At 45.9% G+C, this 27,254-nt stretch overlaps 1 protein-coding gene across 2 annotated transcripts; it reads right to left on the bottom strand.

Moving 5' to 3' along the window:
* Positions 1–5,910: 5,910 nt before the first annotated feature.
* Positions 5,911–25,120, bottom strand: PSEN2 (presenilin 2). Of its 2 annotated transcripts, none has more exons than XM_062605713.1 (11): positions 25,009–25,120; positions 19,472–19,668; positions 18,514–18,743; positions 17,058–17,199; positions 16,107–16,174; positions 15,128–15,348; positions 14,210–14,308; positions 11,958–12,035; positions 10,283–10,402; positions 9,661–9,779; positions 5,911–8,333 (listed from the first exon to the last, which is right to left on the bottom strand). In XM_062605713.1, exons 2-11 carry the CDS (start codon positions 19,613–19,615, stop codon positions 8,178–8,180), a joined length of 1,377 nt encoding a protein of 458 aa, XP_062461697.1. In that variant the 5' UTR covers positions 19,616–19,668; positions 25,009–25,120; the 3' UTR covers positions 5,911–8,177. The 2 variants fall into 2 exon arrangements, with proteins under 2 accessions (XP_062461697.1, XP_062461698.1); XM_062605714.1 differs by lacking the exon at positions 25,009–25,120 and adding an exon at positions 24,726–24,849.
* Positions 25,121–27,254: the final 2,134 nt, after the last annotated feature.

The following is a 27,254-nucleotide window of genomic DNA, read 5'->3' as shown; positions in this document are numbered from 1 at the left end:
TTGATTACATGTACCTCAATCAATCTTGCACAGGCACAGTGGAAAGGCTCAGTTCTTTGTAGCTTTCAGCCAGCATTCACTTTACAGATGATAACCAATGAAGCCATTCACCCCCTGGGTAAACATGGCAAATTAGTTTTGAAGCTAGGCAAACAGAAGCAAGTCCTTTGCCTGCATTTAGTTTTTTATGAAGGACAGGAGGGTTATCTGGAACAGTTTATGCAGAGTTGTTCTAACTGGGAAGGCAAACTGGAGCCAGGGAATATGGGAGAAACTGGGCTATTTCTGAACACTTTACTGGAACAAGCAAGTTCATCATAGGTTGCTCTGGTGGCTAATGATGAAGCGTGCTGCCAAACTCAGCCATTACCCCAGCTCTTGGCACGGCATTGCCATGTCTCACACAGCTGGAGAGCAGTGAGCTACCTTGCTGCAGCCTGGAAACTATGGTCCCCAAGAAACTGTTTTCTTTCACTGCCCTGAGAGCCAGTCCTTGTTCTGGCTTCGTGGATCTTGCCTTGCTGTTCCGAAACACAGCAACATGTGGGAAGGGAGACAGGGGAAGCTGCGGGGGTTTTCTGAGTGCCGGTCTGGCAAATGGACAAACTCCATCCACTTGCCTGAAGGTGATTCATATAGAGAGTCCCAACAATTATCATTGTCATAGGAGACTCCCTTCTGAAGGGAACGAAAGGTCTAATATGCAGACCGGACCCACTTCTTAGGGAAGTCTGCTGCCTCCCTGGGGCTGGGGTTAAAGATGTCAAGAGGAAGCTTCCTACCCTGGTGCAGCCCTCAGATTGTTATCCATTATTGCTTTTTCAGGTAGGCAGTGATGAAGTTGCAACAAGAAGTCAATGAGGAGAGACTTCAGGGCCTTGGGATGACTGGTTAAGGGATCAGGAGAACAAGTAGTGTTCTCTTCTATCCTTTCAGTTGCAGGGAATGATGAGGGAAGATATGAGAAGAGACAGCAGACTCAGCCTGGTGTCACCAGCAGAAGCTTGGGGTTTTGATCATGGGTTGATTTACACAACACCAGGACACCACCAGTCTCCAAGGGGAAAAGGATCTTTGCACAGCAGTTAGCAGGGCTCTTTGAAAGAGCTTTAAACTAGACTTGAAAGGGGAAAGGGATAAATCAGTGTTGGAGGGATAGTGTGCTAGCGAGGCCCTTTGTGTCAGTAGAGATAGGGGATGGGGATCATGCAGCAGCAAGGACTCAAGAGTTAATGATGCATTAGAAGCCACAAAAGTGCCTGAAAATGGTCACATAGGAATTGGGGCTTCTTCCCCCAAACCAGCTGAAAGGCATCTACAATGCACACAGCACGGGCAACAGACAGGAGGAGCTGGAAGCCATTGCGCAGCAGGAAAACTAACTGGTTGCCATCATGGAAACATGGTGGGATGACACAACTGGAGTGCTGCAGTGGATGGCTGTAAACTCTTCAGAAGGGATGGGCAGGAAGGAGAGGTGGTGGGTTAGTCCTGTTTTGATTGTCTGGAGCTTAATGATGGTGATGATAATCCCTCTCTACAACTACCTGAAAAGAGGTTGTAGTGAGGCATCAGTTTCTTCTCTCAAGTAAGAAGTGACAGGACAAGAGGAAATGGCCTCAAGTTGTGCCAGGGGGGTTTTAGATTGGATGTTAGGAAGAATTTCTTCACCAAAAGGGCTGTAAAGCATTGGAACAGGCTGCCCAGGAAGTCACCTTCCCTGGAGGTATTTAAAAGATGCTTAGGGACATGGTTTAGTGGTGGCCTTGGCAGTACTGGGTTAACAGCACTTAAAGATCTTTTCCAACCTAAACAATTCTGTGATTTACTTCTAGCAGTCAGTCTAGGGGAAAAGGATCATTGCTACATTTGGAAGCTGACTGACCCTTTTTCTGCTTTACTGTGTCCATTGATCCAATTCCTGAGGTCAGCCAAGGACTGCATTATCTAACCTCTAATATCTACATCTGTGTCTGTATACCTGGAGAGAGAGACATGGACTGGTGGCAGACCACCCTGACTGACACGTAGCTGAGTGCAGCTGAGAAGGAGATGCCATGCCCTTGAAGCCTGATGCCTAAGTAAGTGCTTGGAAAGCCTCAGTGGAAGCACAGCAGAGTCATTTTGACATGCTCCATAGCTGTGCAGAGGGAAAAGAGCTTGCCTTCAGGCACAGCGGTGCCAAGAACCAGCAGTGCAGGTTCACTGCCCATCAACTCCCAGAGCTTCCAAGAAGATTTTTAGCCTGGAGGAGTCCAAGGTGGGAGCACAAAGATGCCCTTTTCCTTCAGCAGTCCCACTAGGTACAGTACCTAATAATAAAGCCTGGACAGTGAATGCACTCTGTGCCATCCACCCATGGGCTTCAACAACTGTCACTCCAACAGCCTGCTTTCAAAGCACAGTTCTCACTGTTCTCTGCAGCAGCACTGTTTCATGACAGCACTAAGAAGTGTGTACACACACACTGGTACCAAAGAAGCTGACCTAACCCTTTACATGCTAAGTGCCTTTGGTATTGCTTTGTCCCCCATTGGCCCTCATTTTCCCATCCTGTTTCAGTCTTTAAAGCTGCACTGCCATAACAAACCTGGTCAGGGAAGCCAGCACCCCACTCCTCTTGTGTAAGCTTACCCATGTGCGTGGTGTGTTTTGGTTTTCTTAGCCTTGTGCCCTTCCCTAGGCTGAAGAGCCACAGCTCAGAGCCTCTATATCCATACACATTTGCTAGATTTCTATTCCCTGTTAGTTCTCCCCACAATCTGGAGTTTGAATAGGCAGCATGAGTTGTCTGGGATCATTCCGTGCATTTGCCATTTCAGCTCTTAGCTTCCCCACCCAAATCACACAGGGACAGCAATCAGATTGTTTCTTTTTCCTTGTTAAAGAAGAAAGACAAACAGTTTTCATGCCTATTGAAACCTGCACACAGCACTCAGGAAGAGACTATTAGCACAATATTTGGAGAACAAAAATAACTCAAATTTGATCTTCCTGGAATATCACAAAGGCCGTATTTGGTAGGGGCTTACAGACAGGGCATGTCTGTTTTGGCAAGATGAAGGGGTAAGACGTTGCTGTTGGAATAATTCTGTTAATGCTGCTGGCATTTTATTGCTGCTAACTCTCCGTTGGTACATCAAAGCTGTGAATAGGTGGCTTTAAAAATCATCCTGAATACCTACCTTGGACTCCAAGGATCTTGCTTGTCTTATGCCAGGTCTGAAGGCAGGCTTGGGTTCTTTTATAAACAGATGCAGCTTTATCAATAGATGCAGCTCAATTCAGGGAGAATTGTAATTCCTTCTGTTTAACTTTGCAAAGATTGAAGGGGGCATGGCATAAGTTAAAAGGCTGGATGAGTTGCTCTCAAACTTTTTGCATTGCTCCTAGTCTGCTTAAATGCAAGTTAGCTGTGGAGTTACTCACATTTTATACCAGGGTGAGGAAGTCTCCCTGAAATCACAGAAACAATTATATAGGAGAAAATAGGCTTAATGCTTTTCCTACTCCACCCCCTTCTCATTCTTCAAGCCTTGCAAGGCAGTTTGGGAGTGCCAGGCTTCACACCATTTATTTCTGCACAGACCTAATCCTGAGTTGCCCTTGGGAGCTGTCACTTAGTTCAGGCTGCATTTGATAGGACTCCAACAGTTCCCAGTTTTGGAAAACTTCCATTCCAACTGCTTGGCCCTGTACCTGTCTCAGGTTTCTATATTAAGGAGTTTAGCTAGTTCCACTTCAGTGTTTCTATTTATTTATATCTTTGTAACACTGAGCCATAAATAGCGCTGAGCACTGACACCTCCCAAATTGTGGGCACCCATCACACAAAGGAGAAGTTAACAGTTCATATTCACTTAACTCCTCCAGTGCTCAGGGCCAATGTCTTCAATTTAGAGTGGGAAAAGATGGTGATAGCAAACCTGAAGCAAAGGGAAGAGGTAAGAGAAGTTAATAGTGTCTTGTGTGATTGTTTTTGGTGCCCTGGTCTGATGTGGGCAGATCTTTCTTTAACCAAGCTTAAAACCAGCATTTACTCTCTCACTTTCCCTGCTTCCCACTTGTAGAATGGCAATAGCTCGTATCACTTTACCATACTGGGGGCAGGGAAAGCAAGAATAAGTTCAATGAGGGATGCAACAGTACGTTAGGTGGTGTACGAACAGTGTGGTAGGAGAAGCTCTGGCAAAGATACAGCATTTGTCCAGGCTGCTTTCCTGTAAAACAAATGAGTTCAAGAAAAGTAGATAGCACCTGGCTCTCCTGAGGGCACAGACAACAGGATGCAGCCTGACCTTAGGTGCCAAGAGCTGGAATGACAGCAGCATGCTGTTTCCACCCCCAGGATTAGCAAGACCTGCTGGGACAGAACAGGAGACTGCAAGTGAGAAGAGGAATGACAATGCAGTAAGTATTACTGTTCCTTTCCTTCTTGAAGCTGCTCAGGGGAAACTCTAATTTAGTGATGTCTGGAAGAGCCCCTGACTTACGCTTGGGGGTTTGAGGCCTGAAACTAAGGCTGAATGCTTCCAAAAATAAGGGGGGGAACACGACCCAAACAAAATAGTGTGTCTAATGCAACAGCAGGACCTCACCCAGAGCTGCAGCGCTGAACATGGCATCACATTTGAAATCTTTAAATAGATTCTGGCACAGTGTGAGCTCACTCTCACTCAAAGCCCGGCCTGTGCTGTGCCAAAACTGCAGCTGTGCTGGGGTGCGAGGTGCCTGCTTTCTCCCTGCCATGAAGAAGACTACAGGGCATTCAGCCTCACTTAAAAGGGGCACACAGCAGAGTACTTGAAAATGGCTGGTACTTCTTCATACAGACGTACTGCCCTCCTGTGGCTGCCAAGGAGCATCTCTAATGCAGGAACAGGGAGACCAGGGACTGAGGGAAACAATACAGAAAAGTAACTATATATTCAATTTAAACCAAAACACAATTTGGTAACAAGGAAAGAAAAGGAAAATACCCTGTGTGATTAACTGGGAGTACATAAGAAGGCAAGAACAAAGCAGAGAAATTTACTGAGAGACCTCCTAATTGTTTTGTAAAGATAGTCTCGAGTTATTACTCAGAGAGATGGTTCATCTAACTTCATCTGGATAGCCCATGGGGGAGACTTCACTAGCAACTGGAGCAAAGAAGGTGTGGGAGAGGAGAGCGCTGCTGCATTTCCCTGACTGTGACAGACGTGTGCTATGACCTTCCTGTATCTACTAACAGAAGTTGGCATGACTTCTGCAGTGTTGACGGGGCTCTTGCTGAGACACCTCATGTTGCAAACATGTCCCTTCCTCTCTGTGAGCCAGGATGAGATGACATTTCTAGCACAGCCTGACTTCTCTCTGAGGGACTTGCCTTAAAAGCCTGAAGTTAGGTTCTATGAATAAGACCTTGAGTATCCACCAGGAATGGCCCATTTCTTGTACTTCATGACTGTGCTGCTTCTTGTGCACCCTCTGCGGGCAGAACGCATCTCCAGTCTCTCATACTGGAGTGGGTGTGACAGGGATCATGTAGGAAAACGCCAACATGTGGCACCTCCTTCAGGACTTGAGGCTGTGAAGTCACACCTGTATCAAGAGGGGTGTCACCCCTGTCTACTTGACAGCAGTGCTTTTAGGGGGATGTACATCAGTGGGAATGTTGGGATCTCTTCAGGCGAAAGAGACTGCAGTTGAGCAGAGCATGCGCCAAGCTGAAGTCAGTGAATGAGCACAGGAGACAGACAAATGCTTTGTTCATTCAGGTTGCCAGATCACTGACTCAGCATCTCATGTAGCAGCCAGCTAGGGAATAAAGTAAATCCTGCCTTCTCCAGTTCCACATGTTAGGCCATACAGTATTAACATCACAAATAAAACTTTGCTTTATGCACAGGTGAAAATATCAGTCAATAGCATTTTAAAACTTGTGCGTATGTGTGTATATGCACACATAAACACACAGAGAGAATATGTATATATTTGTAATAAGCACATACGAACTTTTACACAATTAAAACCACTCCAGTATGTACATGATATATTCCTACCACTCACCAGGACAATACATTTTGTTGCACTGACAGAATCTGTTGCCCAGTTTCCTTTTAAATGACAATAAAAAAACTATGCAGAATTGCTCAGTGGAAGGCCAATCTTTGACAAGCACAAATCTGCAGCAACCCACCAGCTCCAGTAGTGATCCTTCAATATTTGAAGGTATTCCTCCAGCTTGCTTCGAATATCAACTCTGCTTTCACAGAAATAAGTTGTTTCTAACAATATGCTACAACCCTGTTAAGCCAAGCAGGATTTTTCCTCCAGTACTTATAAATAATTCACACCCTCTCTACACCATGCAATGCAAAAAGTAGAATCATCTTTGCAGTATTCTCATTTGGCCCCATAACTGCTTTAAAAAATGCCCCAAAAATAAAAGGAAGAAAACCCAACTCTCACATAAACCTTAAAAATCAGCAGACGGAGCTCCACTGATTTACGTTTCCAAAGGAAATACCTTTCAGTAATAATTAACTCTGCAGGTGTTAAGTCCAAACATTGCTAATGTGAGAAATGAGGACAGAAAACTAAACAAAGAGCAAACTGAGAGACACACAGCTTGTGAAAACCCTTACATGTGTTTGCATCACCCACATGATGTCCTTGTTAAATACCAAAGTAGATGAGCTTGAACAAGTCTACTGGAAAAAACACTACCTTAAAAATGTGTAGTTCAAAGCCTTATCTAAAAAGCATTATGAGAGATGAAACTCTGCAATCTCTCTGTCACTGCATTATTCACAAAACCTTGCATCATGTTGCATTCTGAAACACTGACACTGATGAGCTGTCAAAGAAAACAGCACTTCTTTTGCATCATCGACACTAGACTAAAAAGAAAAGGTAAAAAACCCACAGAACTTGGCTGTTCTTAAAAACTGATTCTCTGAATAGAAATCAAATGATTTTAAAAGGTGGAGAAAATAGACAGGTTTGGTCAGACCCGTATTTTATACTGGCAGCAAGCACTGTGATTCTGGTATTGATTTCTTTTAAGGAACTCAAGGGTGTGTAAATATGCCTAGCATTAATGATGCTTTATGTAAGAAACAGACTGAAGTTTGCACCTCTGTCTTTTGATACAAGTTATGAAGGGTAAATTACTGGTTTAAATTTTGTAGTAAAAAAAAAAAATAAATCTTTAAACAGTACCAAAAACTAGGTAAGCCCAAGTGTCAATCCCTGTAAGAGGACCTCTTCATAAAGGGAAGGTAAAGCCTCCTTTGGAGTAGTTACAGCAACACACAGAAATGAAACTAGAAATACACACAAGAAGTTACAGGTCTGATTTAATGGAGTTGTGTAGTAATTTCCACCTGATGGTAATCTGAGGATTGTAGTATGGAGCCAGAAAAAGATTTCCAAAAAGGTAAAATGCTGGGAGGAGACAGGAAAAAAGTATCTGAACTCCCACACTAAGGATCTGATGTGCTGGAACAGGCAGCCCTGCCTTCATCAGCTGTTGGGTGCGGTGGTGGATGGGCTCAGAACATCAGAAGCCTTATGTTTAAACATCCCAACCACCAACATTCCTGCCTAAATCCATCATGGCTCACTATATCTAACTAAGGTCAGAATAAATAGGCATTTGGGACAATTGCAGAAGTTGTGTGCACAGAAGACAGGTTATGCAGCTCAGCCTCACTTCCGTACTGCTCACAACCAGGTGTAATGACTGCTCTGTTCTGTGCATGTTGGCTGCTGTTTCTCTAATTACAATTTACTTGCACAGCATGTTTGCACAACACTTCAAAAGTGTTAAAACTCCTGGAGTACAGTTAAGCTAGATTGAAATTCCAGGGATAAAACACTTTAGCTTCTGGAAGCACAAATCAGACCCTTCTTCAGTGTCCCATGCTACATACAGGTTTCTGTGCTCGCAACAGCCAGTGTACACATCAAATCACATAAAAGTAACACTCTGACATCAGCAATGAGCCAGGATTTTCCCTGGAGTCCCAGAGTCCTGTATATATTAGATTTTTAATACACATCATGTCACAGAGTTAGTGTTTTCCTTACAAATATATGGCACTAAGTGTAAAACTTCAGCACTTACTCCAAACAGTGTAACCATATTTCACAGTAAAGCTTTCAAAAGAATCCTCTAACTCCCACCTCTTCTAAATATACAGCTGGTGGGAGGCCAGGGTGTCCATGAATGGTCGCACAAGGTTGTCTGTCGAGAAGTAAAAGACCAAGCCAAAGGTGATGGAGATGGGAAGAGCAGGCAGTGCTTTCTTAAAAACAGCCAGCAATAAAAGAGTTAAGCATAAACCCTGAAAGAGAGAATAAAAAACAAAGACATATAGTAAGAAGCCCAGAAATGTATGTCATCAACAACCTAATATACAAATAATAAGCTACACTGTACAGCATCTGAATCCTGCCTGAGCTAGCAGCAGCCCACAGCTTCACCTTTCAAGTTGCCCAGGCACTTCCTTCTGCACTCTTGAGCACAGCTTTCTGCTGAGAAAATGCTATAAACAGCTCATGCTGACATACAGCTGACCCCGAGAGGCTCATTTATTTACAGATTACATTTTCTTCTGTGCCGTTACGTATGAAGTACTGATCCAGCACACGAGAGCGCTTAAATCCTAGTGAGCTGCATAGATAAGAACCTCCACTGGAGGACTCTGAATATACAGCAGCATGTACTTCTAATGCCTTCCCAGTTTGCAAGTTCTCTTGGGGTAAAATAAATAATATATATATATATATATACACACACACACACAGAGCAGATAGGAAAATATTCACTGCTGCTCTTTTGACTGCATTGCATTCTACGACAGGTGAATTCTGGTTTTATCTGGATAGCAGGCCAAGGTTTGGGTTTTGGAGCATGTGTGAAAGCTTTGGTGCATTTTGGGAGGACAGTATGGCTAAAAGCATTTAGGTATGGATTCCTTCTCTCATCTGAGCCCTTCTAATTCCTCCACGATGACAAAAGAAGGACACAATAATTCATTTTCTTTTACCTTTTAAAAATCCTGCTGGTTAGTTTCCATAAGGATGCTGATGTAAATGGCAGGTTCCTAGTAATTATTTTCTGCCTAGGTGAAAGCTTAACAGTGTGTGGTCATTAGACCTGGCAGGACCGGGTACTTTAGCAGTTACAGTATGATCATCATCTGCTTTTACTGATAATTTCCATGGATTTTTAAGTCTGCTTTCTACCAAGCTCAAACACCAGAACAAGACAGTTCTTCATCCTCTTATGTAGCAGTTCTCCTTAGCGTAAGGGAATTAATCTTTTCAGCTTCACTTGCTGATAAATGTGCACTTCATGATACTGACTCTTCTGGCTGACAGAAGTCCCCAGTCTTTTAACACTGAAGCAAGCACACTGACAGTTCAGCTGTAACTATAAGCTGGTAACTGTGGCTGTTTCACCATCTCCACACTTGGCTCTGTTCTGACAAGTCAATATCATTCAGCTTCAGTGGCTGCTTAAAGCCTGACTCTCTAGATTAGGTGGTTTCTCGTAGATACCCATCATGTTACCTGCAGTGACTAAGCAGTGCTCAGCTGCTGGTACTTCTGGCAACACTGCTGTACTAAATAGGGTGTAAGAGAGTTACTAAAAGCTTGCTCACTTACTATGAGAATGGCTACAAAGCAGGCCAGCGTGGTATTCCAGTCTCCACTTGCTGTGGCCGCTGCTTTCCCAACAAGCACACTGTAAAATATGAAGTCTCCAAGGCCCAGCTTCACACCCCCTGACAGAAGTGGGAAAAGAAAACAAGTGTTAATTCTGCTCCTCCTGCTCTGCTTCCTCCTGCACAAATTCTTGCCTCTGGGGAGCAGGTGAGGGCTCCTCATCCCGGCTCCAACCTGGACCCTTAGCACCCCACACACTACTGAGGAGGCTGAGTCTTCCAGCCTCCTTTCCCACAGCTGTTTTTGCTCAGCCTCATTCTCTGAGGTGCTTCCCTGGGCTGCTTTACAGATGTACCCGCTAAAGAAGCATGAGAACAGAAAGGGATGGGAGGCAAGGGGAAGAAGGAACTGTTTCAATTGTGTAGCCAAGAGATGTCACTGGAACTACAATCCCAGAACAGATTCTGCAGCAGCAATATGCAGTGAGACTCAAGATCTGTGTTGCTCAGCAAGACACAACTCTTCAAATCAATCGCAATTAGACCAAAGTGGGTAACAGTGTTAACCACAATGAGAGAAAAGTCAGGTTCTGACTGAAACCAAGGTACAAAGCTTCTCTTACTTTCCTCCTCCTCCAGCTCCTCTAGAGAAGTGATGGGGCGGGTTGGAACAGGACTCCTTGTCTCCGACATCTGAGCGTCTGCATGTGAAGAGCTCCCATGGTTGTCTCTCCCATCCTCAGCTTGGTTCCATAAAAATAGGCCAAGACAAGCAGACAAAGAAAAGAAAAGGTAGCTACATTTATAACTTAACACATGAAATCCACACTGCTGTGAAACTTCCCTGGAATAGGTAAGCTCTTTGATTCTTGGAGGTGTGATCATCAGGACCAGTTCAAGCAGAGACACTTAGTGGCCTTGAGGAAAACACGTGTTATTATTTGAACCAGTTGGAAGCGTACGTGTTCACAGCTTCTTTGGCAGCTACCCAGGAGCTCAATGGCTTTAACAGGAAAGTACATATGCAGAACTAAGCTCTGCACAGGCTAGAATGACAAGTAAAGTCCAGTAAAGTCAATATGCATTCCCACATTGTTGTATCTTTGGGGTGGAGATGCTCAGATGTTCCCTAACTGATCATATGACAAAAATGGATGACTAAGAGGACTGCCATTTATGAGAAATCACATTGCCACTGGAGCTAGGTGTTCACATGTAGAAAGTGGACACATTTCGTTGTTCACTGATTTATTTCCCCCCCCTCCGTTAAACACATCTAACGGAGCCCTCGGTCGTGTTTTTGGAAGCAGCCTGTCCGAGATACATTCCTCAGTCCCCATTTTCCAGAAGCACTCATACAAACTTCCCAGACCATGTCAATCTGACAGGATGCTGCTGCTGCAGATGCAAGTAGACTGTGATCTGGGACACAGAGAGCTTGCACAGAGGCATTCTGTACAGCTCAGCATGCTCTTTCACAGCAGGATTGTGTCCCTGCTGTTTGTTAGTGTGTCAGCTGCTTTATCCTGAGATAAGCAGCATGTTCAGTTACCAAACCATAGCATACATTTACTGCTTTAACATAAAAAGGTACTGCCTTTTCTGAGGTTCAACAAGCCCAGATGGGAGATCCTCCCAACATCATAAATGGCATTTTATAAAATCACGTTAAAACTGTGTTTAATTTGCATGTCAAGAAGATAAAAGCAAAGGCACATAAATTGCCACAGGTCCAGTTAGAATGTAAACTTGGTACACCTCAGCTACTGTTGGGTAACTGCCCAAACATAAGCTTTTACTCAGGGGTAAATGTAAGGATGTTCATTTTCTTTGGCAGGGTAAGCCATGCTGCACTTACTGCTGGGTAAGAGCGCGTCTGCTCCATGCCAGTGGCCTGAACACAACACACCGCAATGCACTTAAGTTCAGGAGCTCATTGGCATTGTATTTATGAGCCTTTGTTGTAATTTACTATCCCCAGCTAGTAAAAATATGAACCCCCTCTAGTCCACTTTCAGCTCTGTCTTCAGCACATCTGAAGATGCGTTGAACAACATTTGTTTGGTTTCCTGTTTGTGTTTGGTTTAAATAAAAGCAGCTTGAATACTGGAACTTTCTACATCATCTGGTCATCTTTCCTGCCAGCCCTAACAGCAGGTTTCAGAACATCAAGTTCTGCAACCACTGAAAAAAATGCATCCATCAGGATTTAGGGGCTTACATTTACTTGCAGTCTAAAACATACACATTATTTCCATGGAACAGTGCTCTGTATAGAAGAGTAACATGCAAGCAAACCTGCATCCCACATCTGCTGACTTGATCCTCTTGCTGCTGTGTCTGGCTTTGCCATTCCAACTGTCCACATCATAGCAGCTAGAAGCAAGAGAGAAAGTAAACAGCTGCATAAGTCAATCACTGTAGCTCAGAGGAAATAGGTATTTAGCTATCCCTAAAAACAAACTTTTGCTCCTGTAAACGCTTTTAAAACACTCATTTTTAGGTGGTTTCTCTCACACTTTGACGGTAAGGTGGGAGAAAATTAAGGCAGTGCATTCAGTTTTTAAGAAAGTCCCAGAGTACAGATAGGTAAGAGTCAGTACAGTCCTCTCTGTAGGCTAAAGAACACAAAAATCCAGAACTAGGATCCTCATCTCTTCTGTTTTCTTCAAAAAACAAACGCCCAGGAAACAATGGTAGTACAAAAGGTAACCAGAGGTTAACTTACACAGCCTGATCCTCATGTTCTACTAAAGGTAAAGCACACAAAGGAGGGATATGTAGGAGCTGTCTAGTTTTAGGAGCACTAGTTTTCTCTCTCCCTATTTGGTTTGGTTCTTTCCTGTCAGAATAGCAGCTATTTCTGTTTTGGTTCCAAGAACAACTGAAGGATGTTTGGGAGTTTAGTCTTGACATGGACCCCTAAACTAAAAAGGAAGACAAACCATTTTGGAATCAGTGGAAGGGAACTCAAATCAGTTGTTTATTTAAGTGTGCATCAGTCTTCCTGTTTTCATAGAAGCTAAACTAAACAAAATAAGCCAAAGCAAACACAGTGCCTGCTTTTCCACTACAAGCTCAGCCAAGAGATGTTTTTACATCTAGAGGGAGCCACAGAATGTGGTCTCGCAGTGGAGAAACTGATGTTCTGCACAAGATCTTTTTGTTCGGTACTTACTATTTGTTGAATTGCATTCTCCTTTAAAGAAACCCTTGTTAGCTAAAACATGTGGAGAGGAACTTTTTACAAGGGCATGTTGTGACAAACAAGGGAGAATGGCTTTAAACTGACAGAGGGGAGATTTAGATTAAACATTAGGAAGAAATTCTTCCCTGTGAGGGTCCTGAGGCTCTGGGACAGAGTGCCCAGAGAAGCTGTGGCTGCCCCATCCCCAGCAGTGTTCAAGGCCAGGTTGGAGGGGGCTTGGAGCAACCTGGTCTAGTGGAAGGTGTCCCTGCCCGTGGCAGGGGGTTGAAACTGGATGAGCTTTAAGGTCCCCTCCAACACAAACCATTCTATGATTCATCTAGATTGTCTCAGGTCAGTATAACATAATCTCCAGTAAAACAAAGGTGAGCTGAAGCCAACAGAAGCTCTGCTTGGAACATAAAAAAGCATTTATGTAACATTAAATGCTGGGGGGAAGAAAAAAAGAGCAATAAGGTTGCAGCCATACTCAGCTTCCCACTGAACATCTGGCAATAGCCATTCTCCTTACAATGATGTAATGCAAAAGTCACTGATGTCCACAAATCACTTGAGTCCAGACCCCATGAGTGCTGATTCGTCTGCCTTTCACCTATCTTAAGTACATATATACCTTTGGATAAGGACACAAGACACCATCACAGTTAAACAGCCCAAGAAAGCCAGGCAAGAGACAACTGATTCTGTTTGTAGAGCAATACTTGAACAGAGTCTTTTACAAAGCAAGCAGCCACAAAGTGAACAGCACTGCTGTCCATACAGTGTACAAAGCAAGAGGGGGCTATGAGAAGAACAGAACCTCATCACATGTTAAAAGTGTATAAAGTGTATGCACAAGGTAGAAGTATATTGGGTGGCATCATCTCATCAGAGGACTTTGCAAAGACTACTGTCCATCTAACACAGGTTTTTGTATGCAGAACAAAGGGGCACGTTCTGCACTGCATTCATGAAAGGATAAATCTGGTTTTGAGCATTTCAGCTTCAGGCTGGATCGAGCCTTGGGTGACATGGTTTAGTGGGAGGTGTCCCTGCCCATGGCAGGGGGGTTGGAACTAGAGGATCTTAAGGTCCTTTCCAACCCTAACTCTTCTATGATCTTAAGGTCCTTTCTAAACCTAACTATTCTATGATTCTGTGAGGCAAATGGAGGCTTCCTGTGGCTAATCAGAGTTGGCACCACTGTAACTGATAAACAAGGCCTTCTATAAATGGTCTGTTCCAGAACATAAATGCACACCAATCTTAGGGCAAGGAAGTAACTAAAATAGTGCTCTTCAGTTTGACACAGAAATAGGCTGTTTAATCTGGCTAAAAACATTAACATTCTGATCAGACTTACAGGAATATATTAATGCAGGAAAAATGGGCTCATTTCTCTCCTGTGCAGTTTCTACCAGCATTCTCAGTGGCCCCTTGGGACAGAGAACAGCCATCAGATCTGCAAAGAGAAAAAGGCCAGACAATCTCATCTCAAACTATCATGCATATTTTACATTCTTTATCTTTAAAAAGCTATTCTCTCCTCAAAATTACATCTATCGATATTAACTGGATGATTTCCTGAATGGCAGTTTCTGTTGTTCAAGTCCCTGAAGATGCTGTTCACTTAAAATACCATCCCCAAGCCTCAGTGTAGTAGTTAAGAGTTTTCATTGTGCTAATCCTATAAAAAGCCTCCTAACACATTATTTCTTTGAAAGTAGATAACAGCATTATATCAAGGTGTTAAATTTAATTAGATGAAGACTGGGAGTACTTTGTTCACATCCTGCAACCCACTGCCACACACACTGACTCTGTGTTTCACATGAATGAAGTTCCTCTTTGCCTGCCCTCTCTCCTCCATCATAGCTCCTCACCAATCTGAATGTTACCTCCCAACTACCCCTTGTTCTGCAAGCTCTCTTGAAATTTATTACTCATACCAAAATCCATGATCTCTTGATAACCACAAATGGAACCTGCAAGACTATCAGGCTGCTACTGACAAAAATCCAACCACCCCCACCATGCAGTTAGATGTGGTTCAGTACTTCCCCAACTTGTCATTCCACTTTGAAAAACATGGTAGGAGTGCAGTACCTATAGGAACAAGTTAGCAAGAGACAAGCGAGGGAGTCAACTTAATTGCCCATCTGCCCCTTTCTAAACCTGTTAGCACCATAAAGTTGTTGTCTGAATGACATCCACAGTCCTGAGATTGCCTCAGAGTAACCTCTCCCTGAGCCACACCTTGAGAGTCCCAACCCAGACTTACCATAGATGGAGATTGCACCTAGAATCACCCATGCTGACCACTCCGGTAGATACTTAATGAAAACCAGTGCCATTAGAGCACTGATCATAATAAGATATGCTTGCTGAAGCTGTAAGGGGCCTTTCCAGTGTATGCAAATCATCCCAACAGCTCCGAAATTCCAGATGACTAAGAACAGAGTGGGGTAATCCATGGCCACATTGTAAGTCTTCAATACTTCACTGGAATACAAGAAAATTTAGCTAAGCAATAAAAGCAGCTAACACACAAAGCATCCTACTAGCCAAAGTTAAACAAGCCTCCTATTACACGAAGAGGAAGCAGGATAGAAGCAGCTCTCAAGATGAAAGGGGAACCTGCCCTGTGGCCAGTGGCTGCCCTTAGCTCTCTGTTCCTCCTGTAGGAGGTGGACATGCCATGTGTGCAGTCACCACAATGCCTTAGTCCTGAGGTCAACAGCGATTACAATGGTTTGAGCAGGCAGGATTTCAAGTGTGAACCAAACATAGGCCTGCAGCTACGTGACCATCTGCAGCAAAGAAGCCATGTAAGAGTCATCCCACCAGATGCATGATGTTAAAACTGAAAAGTTTCAGTTAAAATTGAAAAGTTTTAACAACGTGTCACCTGCAGGTTAAAAGCTCGGTTGTGCCTAAGCTGGGAGCTATGGGAATGAGCTTGAAACAATACAGTCTGAGAAGAAGGCAAAACAAAGAACTCAGCACGTCAAGTTCCCTTCCCTTTGTTCCTCAACGTACAATTCAGTGCCTCCGTACCACAAGGGTGAGCCTGTTTGTTTCACACTCACAGTACCACTTCCCAGTGATTTTTCTACAGTAGGCACTGCCTATTAAAGACTTCATTTGCCATTTTTTAATTTAATTAAGGATTCTAACAATTCTTAAACCTCCATTTGGAGAAGGGGAGACACTGCTCGTGTTGTTTGAACTGCCAGGTTACCTGCACCATTCCCACTTACCCGAGATATATGTAGGTAAAGAGGAAGAGCAGCATCAAAGAGGACAAGATCAGCCAGCCATGGATGAACTATCAAGGACAAAAAGAGACAGTGAGTGAAGGGACTGTTACCCCTCACGCAGCTTGCAGTGCCTAGTGCATGCACTACTGACAGAACTTTTATTGTCCAGCAGTCTCCTTCTGCACTCCTCCTCCAGCTTCCAAAGACTGCCTTGCCCACAGCCAATTGCTCCCAGTTCTCCCAAACTCTCTCATTTTATATTCTATTCCTTGGTATTTTTGTTGGTTGGGTTCTAGGGGGTTTTTTTAGCCTCTTTCCTATCAATTTCCATGGGTACCCATATCCTGGCTCCTAGATCAGATAGGTGAGCACATTCTCTCTGCTTGGTGGAGAAGAGGAGAAGGAGGGATTTGCCCGAGACTGTACAATAAGTCCATCTCAGGGCCAACTTTAAAACACAGCAATGGCCAGTGCTCAAATGCTGGGCCGTCACAACACAGAACAACTCCCTGGGCACCACAAAACCTGAATGTGCCTTTCCCCCCAAAGCCTTGTCCCATCCACCAGAGCCTCCACAGGCAGGAAGAATAGCAGTTCCCACAAAGCTTGTCTGAAACTTCCCAAGAGAAGGCATTCACGGTATGCCTTACTTACTCCACATGTATGAACCGCAAACCTTCTTGATCAGATGGTGAAGACTCAGACCTGACTAATGCAAAGTAGCAGGCCTGGTTTTTAAGAGCCTACCATTAATGACAAAAACCCAGCAAGGCATATTCAGGGGCACAGCTCTGCCACCTCTGACAAAGGCTGCTGTACAAGATGCTTCTTGCTGTGACTAAGATGTGGACTAGCCAGTGCAGTGCCTATATTTCTCACGGACACACAGGCTCCACTTGAACTCAGGCTCACAGCATATGGGTGGAAAAGGCTCTGGCATGAACACTTTACCTTGTAGCAGCGATATTTATAGAGCACAACTAGAAAAACAGTCATTACGACAATGACGCTGATCATGATGATGGTGTTCAACACCGAGTTCAAGAGACGCTGGCCCACAGACGGGGTATCCTCGCTGAAAGGGGTGTAGATCCTGCAGTATAAAGCAAAAGCCATATAAAGTATATATATTCTCTTCCAACCAACTGCAACAAGATAAAGCCAGTCCTCTCTGTGTGTGGGAAAGGGAGGCAGGACTGCCAAGGACAGCAAACACAAGAGGTAGCCTCTGAAGTGGCTGGGCTCCAGTTAATTATCAACTAAAGATTAGTGGTCTCTATCAAAAGCACATTCCTGCAAGAAGCTGTGGCTGGCAAAGCTCTAAACAAAGAGATCTAGAGTTTAAATGACTTCATTTTAGTAGCTTCTCTCCAGGCCACACATTTTTATTGCATGCTTTGGATCCTCTCCATGATGATTACAAGGCTACATCCCTTTCTTTCCACACTTGCTGGGAGAGTTTTGGAGTCTTTTATCCCTTCTCATCACCCTGCATCCCACCCTTCACCCCCCATTTTGTTTCCATTGGTTCAGTTCAAGGGACCGCAGTCCCTGTTTCTCCACCCAACATGTGAAGCACAGTTAGAGCCCCAGGAGTGCTCTCGAGCACAGTCAGCATGAACAGTATCAATCATAACTGTATGAATTATGTATCCACACCGTGAGTCTGTGAGAACCAGAAATGTCATCAGGAAATGAGACACTCATCCAAATGAACATGCTATTCCCTGATCGCTGCCAGCTAGTGAGTGAGCAGATGAGGAGTTCAGACTGGGCCTTTTATGCTGCAATACGAAGCAACTTTCTAGCAGCCTTCCAATATCTGAAGGGAGCCTACAAAGATGCTGGAGAGGGACTCTTCATTAGGGACTGTAGCAATAGAATAAAGGGTAATGGGTTTAAACATGAACAGGGGAAGGTCAGGTTATATACAAGGAAGAAGATCTTTACTGTGAGGGTCGTGAGACAGTGGAACAGGTTGCCCAAAGAAGCGGTAAACGCTCCATCCCTGGCAGTGTTCAAGCCCAGACTGGACAGCCCTGGGTGACATGGTTCAGTGGGAGGTGTCCCTGCCCATGGCAGCGGGTTGGAACTTCATGATCTTAAGGTCCTTTCCAACCCAAACCATTCTGTGATTCTATGACTATTACACCGCTCACAGGCTTCACTTAGGGTGCCCTAATGACAGTCCTAATTCATCAGTATAATGCAGATATGGAAGGACTTACACAAAGGAACGCAGCATACTTTAGTAATATCTTTGTACACTTGCACAGCCACCTTTAGCTGTGTAAAGGTTCTCCCAACCTGCCAAGGAAGCACTCTGCGTACACAGAGTGCACGTGGAACCTGTGTGTAAAGCTAGAGATCCCATGTACTCAGAGGCTGTTTTGAAGACCCCACTTACAGCTGCCCGTTTTTCTCCGTATAGAAGCGCACTGACTTTATGGTGGCGACGACAACAATCATACAAAGGGTGACAGGCACAAAGAGCATGATTACATGCTTTGCTCCATATTTCAGAGTTAGTTCCTCCTCTTCATTTTCCAAGGCGCTTCCTCTCACTGGAACACCCGAGTCAGACATTTCCCCATCAGCAGCATTGTTAGGGCTACGGCTGCTACCTGTTCGCCTCTTCTGAAAAGAAATATTAACAAGCATGTGAGACACTTCTTTGTGTTCAAAGTTTTATTCCATCATATTTCATGAGACTGCTGTAGGCCACCACGGCATACCAACTTGGCTCTTAACACAGAGGTACCAAATGAACAATACAATTAGAAACTCCATTGCAAACAAGCTGCAATGGAGTTCTTAAACCAAAACTATGAATATCTTGGGGCCTCTTCAAGTGCCATAGAGATGGGCACATGCACACGAAGGGCAAGATGCCCAGAACTTAGAGGAAATGTCACTGGGGTGCATAAGCTTGACCAGTTTGTCCCCCCACAGCAATGCTGTGCTTGCTTTACCCTGCTGCTTCACTGGGAGCAGGACTAGACTCTGTCCTAATATTTCTGCATTTGATCAGAGCAGACAAAGGGTTTCTGGCAAAACAAGGAGGCTGAAAAGGATATCCTGCAAGAGTCATATGTGCATCAGGTCCTGATTAAAAGCTCCTATCTGTAAAATTGTATCATTACCAAAAGGAAGGAAAAGGGAGGAGTATATGTGGAGATTAAAAGAGGGAAGAAGTCACAGTGGAGGAAATGGCAACCCGCACTGCTGCTGCTGGCTGAGAGTGAGAAACAACAGTGGCCAAAGCAATCCTAGAAGCCAGCCTGCTGGGAAGGTCTGAGGGGTAGTAGAACTGTATCTATCACCACATCCCATTTCTTCACTCACCAGGAAGGACGCACACCTACCCTATGTGCCTGCGCCTCCCCGGCTCCTGAGGCTTGCAGGCCATCCTGGTAGGAGGGCACTGGAGGGCTCTCTGCAGACATCAGGGATGTTCTCTCATTGCAGGGCTCCTCCTCGCTGTCCGAGTTGTTCATGAATGTGATCATCGTTGCTTTCCCAGGGAGCACTCAGAAGGGGCGCAGCCAAGCACGGCTCAAAGCTGAGGAGAGGAGACAAGCAGAGCAGAAGGGAAGAGAAACAGTGAACACTGCACTGCAAACCACTGGAAGTCTGAGGAGGGGACACAGGGAGGCTACAGCTCGCTGAGTAACTCCATCTCCTTCTAACACCTGATTTAGCCTGCTGTCACCCCAGGCATGACAATCCATTCCATTAAAGTCACTGTGACTTTTACAGTTGGGGAGAACAGCACAAAGCAGCACTGAAGCAATTTAATACTTCCTTTTCTTTGCCCCAGCTTTCACAGCTGCTGCCTCTGTTTTCCCTCTCCCATTAGTACACCTTGATTTCCACAAAGGAGGTTTCTCAGTGCTTAGTGTTTGGTTTGCATCGGCCAAACAAAGCATCACCTCAGATGCTGGTTGCCTGCTAGGCTAACGGAGCTCAGCTCTTACACAGCACTCCTGCAAGCATCGCAGATAGCAGAAGTTTCTTAGTAACCCAGAGCCTCAGATTTGCATAAGCCCCTAACCAGGAGTTATGTGCTGGTTTGACTGGTTCTTACCAGATTAATTTTATAAGCAGTTCTTCTTTTTGCCTATGGAGAAGGAGAGGTTTGTAGAAATGGAAAGACCTGTCTCCTTAGGTGAAGGGAGATAATGAGGGGAGAGCAGGGGCAGCCATGTGGAAAGATCATGAGGGGAGTGATGGGGTGGTTGTGAGGGGATATCATGAGGTGATAGCAGGGGCAGCCATGGGCCATGAGAGGTGGCCACGAGGGGTAGGGGCAGCAGCTACATAGCATGGGGCAGATGAGGTATGGCTGTGGACTGGAGATCACAAGAGGCAGCCATGAGGGGATATCAGCTTGCCCTAGGTGACATGGTTTAGTGGTGGGCTTGACAGTCCTGGAGTTAACAGTTGGGCTTAAAGGTCTTTTCCAACCTAGGTGATTCTATGATTCTAAAACATTGTAAAGCTGTAATATCTACAAGAACACTTCTCCTCCTCAGTATTTCACCCAAGCCCATGTATCTCGGGAAATACATCCAACTCAGAAGAGGAAGCTGAAGAAGCCACGTGATTTGGATGCAGTCACTTAAATCTGAATCATGCACTCAAGTCTGACCAGTACAGCCTGCTGTGTGCCAGGCAGCTTGAAAGGTCAGAGTGGATGCTTTGGACATCTCTCAGATATTCTTGCTTCTGGCTGAAGAGATTGAAATTCACTTTGGAGGAAGGAAAGAGGGAGGAGTGGAACGTTCCCCTTTCTTTCACAACCTCCTCAACACATCTGGCACCTTTGAGAAATCTTAGAATGTCAGCTCCATCTGCCCAAGTGAAACGTTTTTCAGAGATCTGCTCCTCCCCTGCCTTCTCTTCAAGCTTTTTCACATCATTTTGTTCCTCTTTTAGTGATAAAAGTGGTGCAGCTACAGGAACCAAACAAATGCAAGGGTAGCCCTCAAGCCAAACCTGTCTGCAGTATTACTGAGTGAGCTGCATAACACCTGCATTTGTCTGCTTTTTCTTAGAGCCTAAAATCTCCACTCCAAGCGCTTTAATTGAGCACAAGGGCTCATAGTTTACAGTTGAGAGCCTAGATTTTGGTTCAGCTACAGGACTCAGGCCTTTAAAGGCAGGTATATGAAGTCATTCAGTCGTGACATACTTCTGGGTCTGTGAACAGGCAGTTATGCATGCCAGAGGATCTGTTACCCATGGAATTTAAGTAACTCTCAAAACCTCCTGCCCATGTCAGAGACCAGGGAAGAAATAAGTAAAGATTTACTCTCTGATAGTTTGGGACCAATATTTAGGTTTTAACAACTCAGTGAAAATATTAAAGAACTTTTTTCTCCCAGTATCTAAGAAACTGACACACAATTTTTGCTGTGTAAATTCTGCAGAGGATTTAGAAGGGTCAGCCAATTAATTAGCCTACTTTCAACACCCTAGTTATGCCCACTGGAGGACTTAAACCAATAGCAAAAACAGTGCTAATTATTAACCTACACAATTACATGGGAAAAGAATCTCATGTTTTAAAACAGCCATTTTTAAGCTGGGCATGTTCTCCCTCAACAAGTATATGGACAAATGCAAAGATGCAACAACATTTCTGGTCAGCAAGCACACTCAGTCCTGAACACAGCTTTAGTGCCCCTTGTTTACATAGCTTTGGTTTCATTGAGGGCTGACACAGACTCCAGCGTATCTGGGATTCTATAGCTCCTATAGATTCAGGAGCTCCTATAGCAACAAGCCCTCAACAAATTCTCAGATGCTGTACTCACAGCCACCTTAAACTGACCTAAATACGTGGTCCTCCCCAAAGGGTTGTCCCATCATCCTTGGTCTCCCTGGTGCCAGCACCAGGTGCTCTGTCTAGCTCTTTTGAGAAGACAACAGGCACTGTTTTCCTTTGCTTTTAAAGAGCCAGGTTGCAGCAGGACCAGATCCCAGGCTGTGAACAGCCCCAGTGCCCACACTGAGGAAAAGCAAGCATTGGCTGGGCCACCCCCCTTCCAGTAGGGCCAAGCCTTACAGCAGCAAGCCCTCTGCTCTGCTCACTCCCAAAGGGAGCAGCAGCCCACCCTAGCTTCAGGCCTGCAGCACCTATGGCAGTGTGGCTTTTAGCCAAGCAGGAGTCCTTGACATACTGTTTACAGAGGTAGGCACACTGGCCCTCCCCCTCCTCCCCCCACAGACACAGTAGGGAGTTTGCCTGATGTTCTATTTGTTCATCAGAGCTGCATCTTCAGCTGGCACCAAGGCTGTGCTGGCTGCCAGAGAGAGCTTTGGTTTAAGTAGCGTGTCTTTCAGGGGAGGAAGGGACAGCCTGGTCACTCTCACGTCCACGTGCCCAGCACAACAGCATCCTTTGAGCTGAGCAGAGCCTTGTCCTGGGGGCTTTCTTTCCAGATAGAAAAGGAGCCACAGAGCATCAGGCAACCAAGAAAGGGGTGTTACAAAGCCACAGTTTCCTGGTATCATTTCACCAGTTAACCTGAGGGAAGGTGCCTTTTGGAGATAATTTCTGCCTTCCAAGGATGCAGGATACCCCCATAATGGAAGGCACAGGAACCTTCTTTCCTGCTCTTGCACATGACACCAAATACACCCGTGCATACTGACTGTGTCTTCCTAGGCTGAGCTGAAAAGGGGAAAGAAAAGGTCAAGAAGGGAAAGCACTGAGAGCTGAGACAAGTGTGCTCCTTTCTGGCTGTAGCAACAGGAGGAGCTTTCAGGTTGGAGGGTAATGGAAGCTGCATCTATATTCACAGAAAGCTACAGAGCACGGTCTACCAGATACAGTAAATAAAGTAGTTGAACAGCATGCACCAAACCATCATCAAAACTGACCCACTTGGCTGCAGGGTATCAGACAAGGTTTTCCCTTTTTCCGCCCTCTGTGGATGGAGTCAAACCATTAGGTCCCTTTCCAAAACATCAGATGATGCTTAAGAGCCAAAAGACCAAACTCTCAAAAAACAGATGGCAAAAATGAAAGGGGACAAAAACTAGGTCAGTAGTAAGTGCTCCTTGTAACAGAGCAGCTGAGGTGAGAATACAGCAACTCTTGCTTTACAGCACTCTTGTGAAGCCTGCAGGAGTCACAATTTCTCTCTTCCAGATGTCCTTCGTGCAAGGGACCTCCTTCCTCAGCTGCAATAAATCAGCTTTATGGATTTTGATTAATTGGGGCCAGTTCACACTAACAGTAGGATCTAGCCTCAGACTCCCTTTTCATTTCATTCTGCAGCATCACTGTGCTTCAAGCAAACCTAAATCCTTTGCTTTGCATTTCATCCATCACAGGTAATACAAGTACAATATACACCACAGAACAGCTGCTACAGGCTGGCAGAATACTTAATAATGTACTTGAGAATTAAAATTCCTGCTTTTTTTAGGTATATGTATATATATGCTATAATTGATGTCAAATAGATTAAGAGAATTAGTTTTTCTTTGCTGTATTTAGATCAAGAGGAAGCTGTGGGCTGACAGTGACAGCCTGATGTTCTCTGAAGTTTCAGCTGTAGCAAGCACTGCTGTTGGGAAGTATAAACAGGAAGGAAAAACTTCTAAGGTATCCTAAGTGGTGGGGCCAAAATCAGGAGGAAAGATTTCCAGGTTCTTGCCAATAAATAATGGCAGGACGTGCATGCTGCTAAAATAATGGGGGACTTGGAACACACCATCTCAGTGCTCAAAACAGAACTTGCAAATGCCATTCACTTGCAGCCGCAGGACACAAAAGAAACTCGAGACATTATAGGAAGGTGTAGAGATCTGTAGCCCTCTTTCTGCATTTTAGGGCACACCAACACAGCTGAGCTAGCACTGCTTTCTTTACTCCCCCAAGAAAGGCACACAGCACATGGCCCCAGAGGGCTATTTTGCTGGCAGAGCGGAGATCAGACCCTCCCAAGGAGGATCAGAAGGATTATTCTGCCAGCGTTAAGCCCTAACACACTAGCAGTCAACTTCCCACCTCAGCCCCGAGGCACCACAGCCCTGCAGAGCTACCGACACCAGCAAAGCCTCAAAGCCTGGGTCGGAATTCACACGCAGGAGCAGCTGCTCGCATCTGTGCTACCGCTGCCACCGGGGACACCCAAGGACACCAGCGCCGGGGCTCGGTTCCTGCGCCCTACCTGGGTACCAGGGGTGGTCTGCCATGGGGACACGGAGCCCAGGGTGTCCCGTCCTCCCCAGCGCTCGCTACGGGCACACCACACCGGCTCAGCTGCCCCGTCCGTCCCCCACAGCGGCTGGAGGGGAGGGCAACAAGCAGCACTTTGAAACAGAAGAGACAAGAAATACCCCCGGCCAGGCAGGGATGCTACAGGAGGCCCCGAGCAGACCCTGCACCATGGAGGCCTTTCCCCTGCTGCCCTTTCGAGTGATCAGAAGCCTAAGGTGTGCCGGCAGCACTTCCGAGCCAAATCCTGGGTCGCAGGCAGGAACGCCACCGCCCAGGAGAAATATATCGACATACACATGTGTTTATGGCCATGCACACAAACACACGTAACAATATTTATATACGCACATATGTAACAGGCGCACATACAGAAATACACATACGTACACACAGAGATGTCACTTTCTCCACAAGGAGCCAGCGAGGCTGCCGGAGCTCCCTCCCCACCACAGCCACTGTGCCAGGGCCCGGCGTGGAGCGGAGCGGAGCGGAGCGCAGCGGCCTCGCACGGCTCCAGCAGCGATGCGGCTCCGAAATCCCCTCGGCCACGGCCAGGGCCCGGCCCCTCCCGGCGGGAGGGCAACCCGAGCCCGCCGCAGCCCGGCGGGACAGGGCCAAAGCCAATCCCCCCTCCCGGGGGGCTCCCCGGCGGCCGCCGCTGTTTACCTGCTCCCGGCGCGGCATGGGCTCGGCTCGGCTCCGCTCCGCTCCGCTCCCATTGGCTTCGGCACACCCTGGCCCCAGCGCTGCCCGGGGGGGACGAATTCGGCCGCCGATTCGGCCCAGCTGCTGCCGCTCGGCGAGAGGCCCCGCCTCCTACCTACCGTCCCCCAATGGGAGACAAGGGTGGGACGAAGGATGGCCAATAGGAAGGCGGCCTTCCCCGTCCTCTCTCTCTCTCTCTGAGGGCGAGGCGGCGGGCGTGGCGGAGCCGCCATACTGGGGCGGTTGTGGGCTCGTGTGGCTGTGCCTAACCCGGGGCTGCCGGGGCGGCAGCGGCCGGAAAGGAGCCGAGGCTCTGAGCGCTGCAGTCAGGGCTCGTCCCTTCAGCAGCAGCCCTCGGGTGTCCAGGCGCTGCCATAAGACAGAGTGTACCCCTAGGAGCGAGCTGCCTGCTACAGCCTCCCCTCACGGGTAGTGACCATCCTCACAGCTGGGCGCGGGAGGGTTATAGTGCCGGTGAACGGCGGATTTAAACTGCTCGCTTGAAAGTGCCTGCCTTTACACCCGTAATTTACGTTTTTACACGCACTGGGATTGAGGCACCGGCGTTTTGAAGGCATTTAAATGCTTATCCACAGCCTTCAGTAAATGGGAAGGTTATGAGAGAGTGCACGTCCCGATTGGGATGAAAGGTAATAGGGGAGCATAGAGGAGTAAATCGAGAAATCAGAGGAAATGGCCACGGCATGGTTCTTTGGAGCTGCGTCTGACCTCGGCTCGGTTTATAGATGAGGGATGAACAAAGGAAAAGTACAATTGTTGTCACATTATTTGCTACGGGTGTGAGAAGTTTGTGTTTTCAGAGCGCAAGCCTTTCGGTTGGAAGTTGAAAAGAAACCTAGCATGATAGTAAACAAAACAATCCTGTGGACAGATGAAACTGTTCCTCTGCCAGCACACAGACCACTCCTGTGCCTCTGCTGCTCCCATCGCTTTATCAAGCGTCAGGTAAGTGAAATTTAGGTTCTGGCAGCTCTTGCTCATCATCTGTGGAGGCAGAGGCACGAACTGGAGTCATGGTAAAATTCCCTCTGCTGCCACCGTCACTTAGGGAGAACCTCAGGCGCAGGCACGGCGAGGATTTGCAGCAGAGCTTCACGCCCCTCTTTGCTTCGTGCCATCCGTGATGATCCTGCGTGCCAAAGGAAGGAAGGGTAAGGTGGCAGTGGAGGAGATGTGAGGTACAATAAGTGACCTGCCCCCCAGTATGTCACTGGTGAAAATGGAGGGGTTTGCAGATTCCAAATCTAAGCTGGCTGTTACATTCTTTACCCTGAATTTCCTGCACAATATTGGTGACAAGTGATACACTTTCCTTATACCCCTAACCCATATGTTGAGCCACTCTTACAGTTGTAACCCTTATTTTGAGCCACTGCACAGAAACAAGTTACATGCAGAATTCCTCAGCACCCCAGAGAGCTGCATATCAAACCACGGCAGCTGTCCCCTGCCAAGGTAAAGTCAGTCAAAGAAACTGATAAACTGTGTGCTTGGATGCACTCTTCACTAGCACAGCATCAGAGCTCTTTAGAAATTTCTCTCAAAGGCTGTGTCTATCTCTGGTCTTTGTGCTGAGTTCCTTCCACTGGACGCTAGATCCATCTGGAGTTCTTTTTAAATGGGAATTTCTGTGATGAATTGAATCCTTTGCACATTGTGTGCTCAGCTGTTTGTCAAGTTTGTTTAATATTAGGAGAAGGAGCAGTTTTGATTGCTCTCAGATTTTTCAGCTAACAGTAGTTTTACACCCCTTTTATGTGGACCTTACATATCTGCCACAAATCTGGGATAATAGTAGAAATATCTATCAGCTGTTTTAAAACACCTCACATTTTCAAAGCCAAGGCATTGACAATGTGAACTGTGCTGCTCTTCACCTTGCTGGTGGCCAGCCAGTCCATCTGAGCCTGCTCAGAGTAAGCACAGAGCCAGCAACAAGCACGTTGCAGTGAAAGCCCTGCCTTGCCATAAATCTGTGCAGGCAAAGGTAAACTTTTCTTTTAGCAGCTGAAGGGATGAGAACTGGTTTTACAAGCCCAGTTGTCCTTTCTCAGCAGCTTTGGAAGCTAAACTTGCAGATTTTTTTCGTCTCTTAATAGTGCTGCTCTTGAGTATGAAGGGCTCTGAGTGAAGATTACATTAACATGAACTACACAGGCCTGAAGTTGAGACAAATAAATTCCTTG

This window comes from Pezoporus occidentalis, unplaced genomic scaffold, assembly GCF_034315485.1.
Source record: "Pezoporus occidentalis ecotype Australia unplaced genomic scaffold, CSIRO_AGI_Poc_V1 ctg93, whole genome shotgun sequence".
Classification (NCBI taxonomy): domain Eukaryota; kingdom Metazoa; phylum Chordata; class Aves; order Psittaciformes; family Psittacidae; genus Pezoporus; species Pezoporus occidentalis.
The sequence above is the reverse complement of the archived record's forward strand: the minus strand, read 5'-3'. Positions and strand labels throughout refer to the sequence as shown.

Excerpts from the sequence above, each read along its gene's own strand:
- PSEN2 (XM_062605713.1), bottom strand. The coding sequence starts at position 19,615 with ATGATCACATTCATGAACAACTCGGACAGCGAGGAGGAGCCCTGCAAT. Across the intron at positions 16,175-17,057 it reads ATAAATATCGCTGCTACAAG|TTCATCCATGGCTGGCTGAT; the intron begins GTAAAGTGTTCA and ends TGTCCTTGATAG. Across the intron at positions 8,334-9,660 it reads GCTTTGTAGCCATTCTCATA|GGTTTATGCTTAACTCTTTT; the intron begins GTAAGTGAGCAA and ends TCTCTCTTTCAG.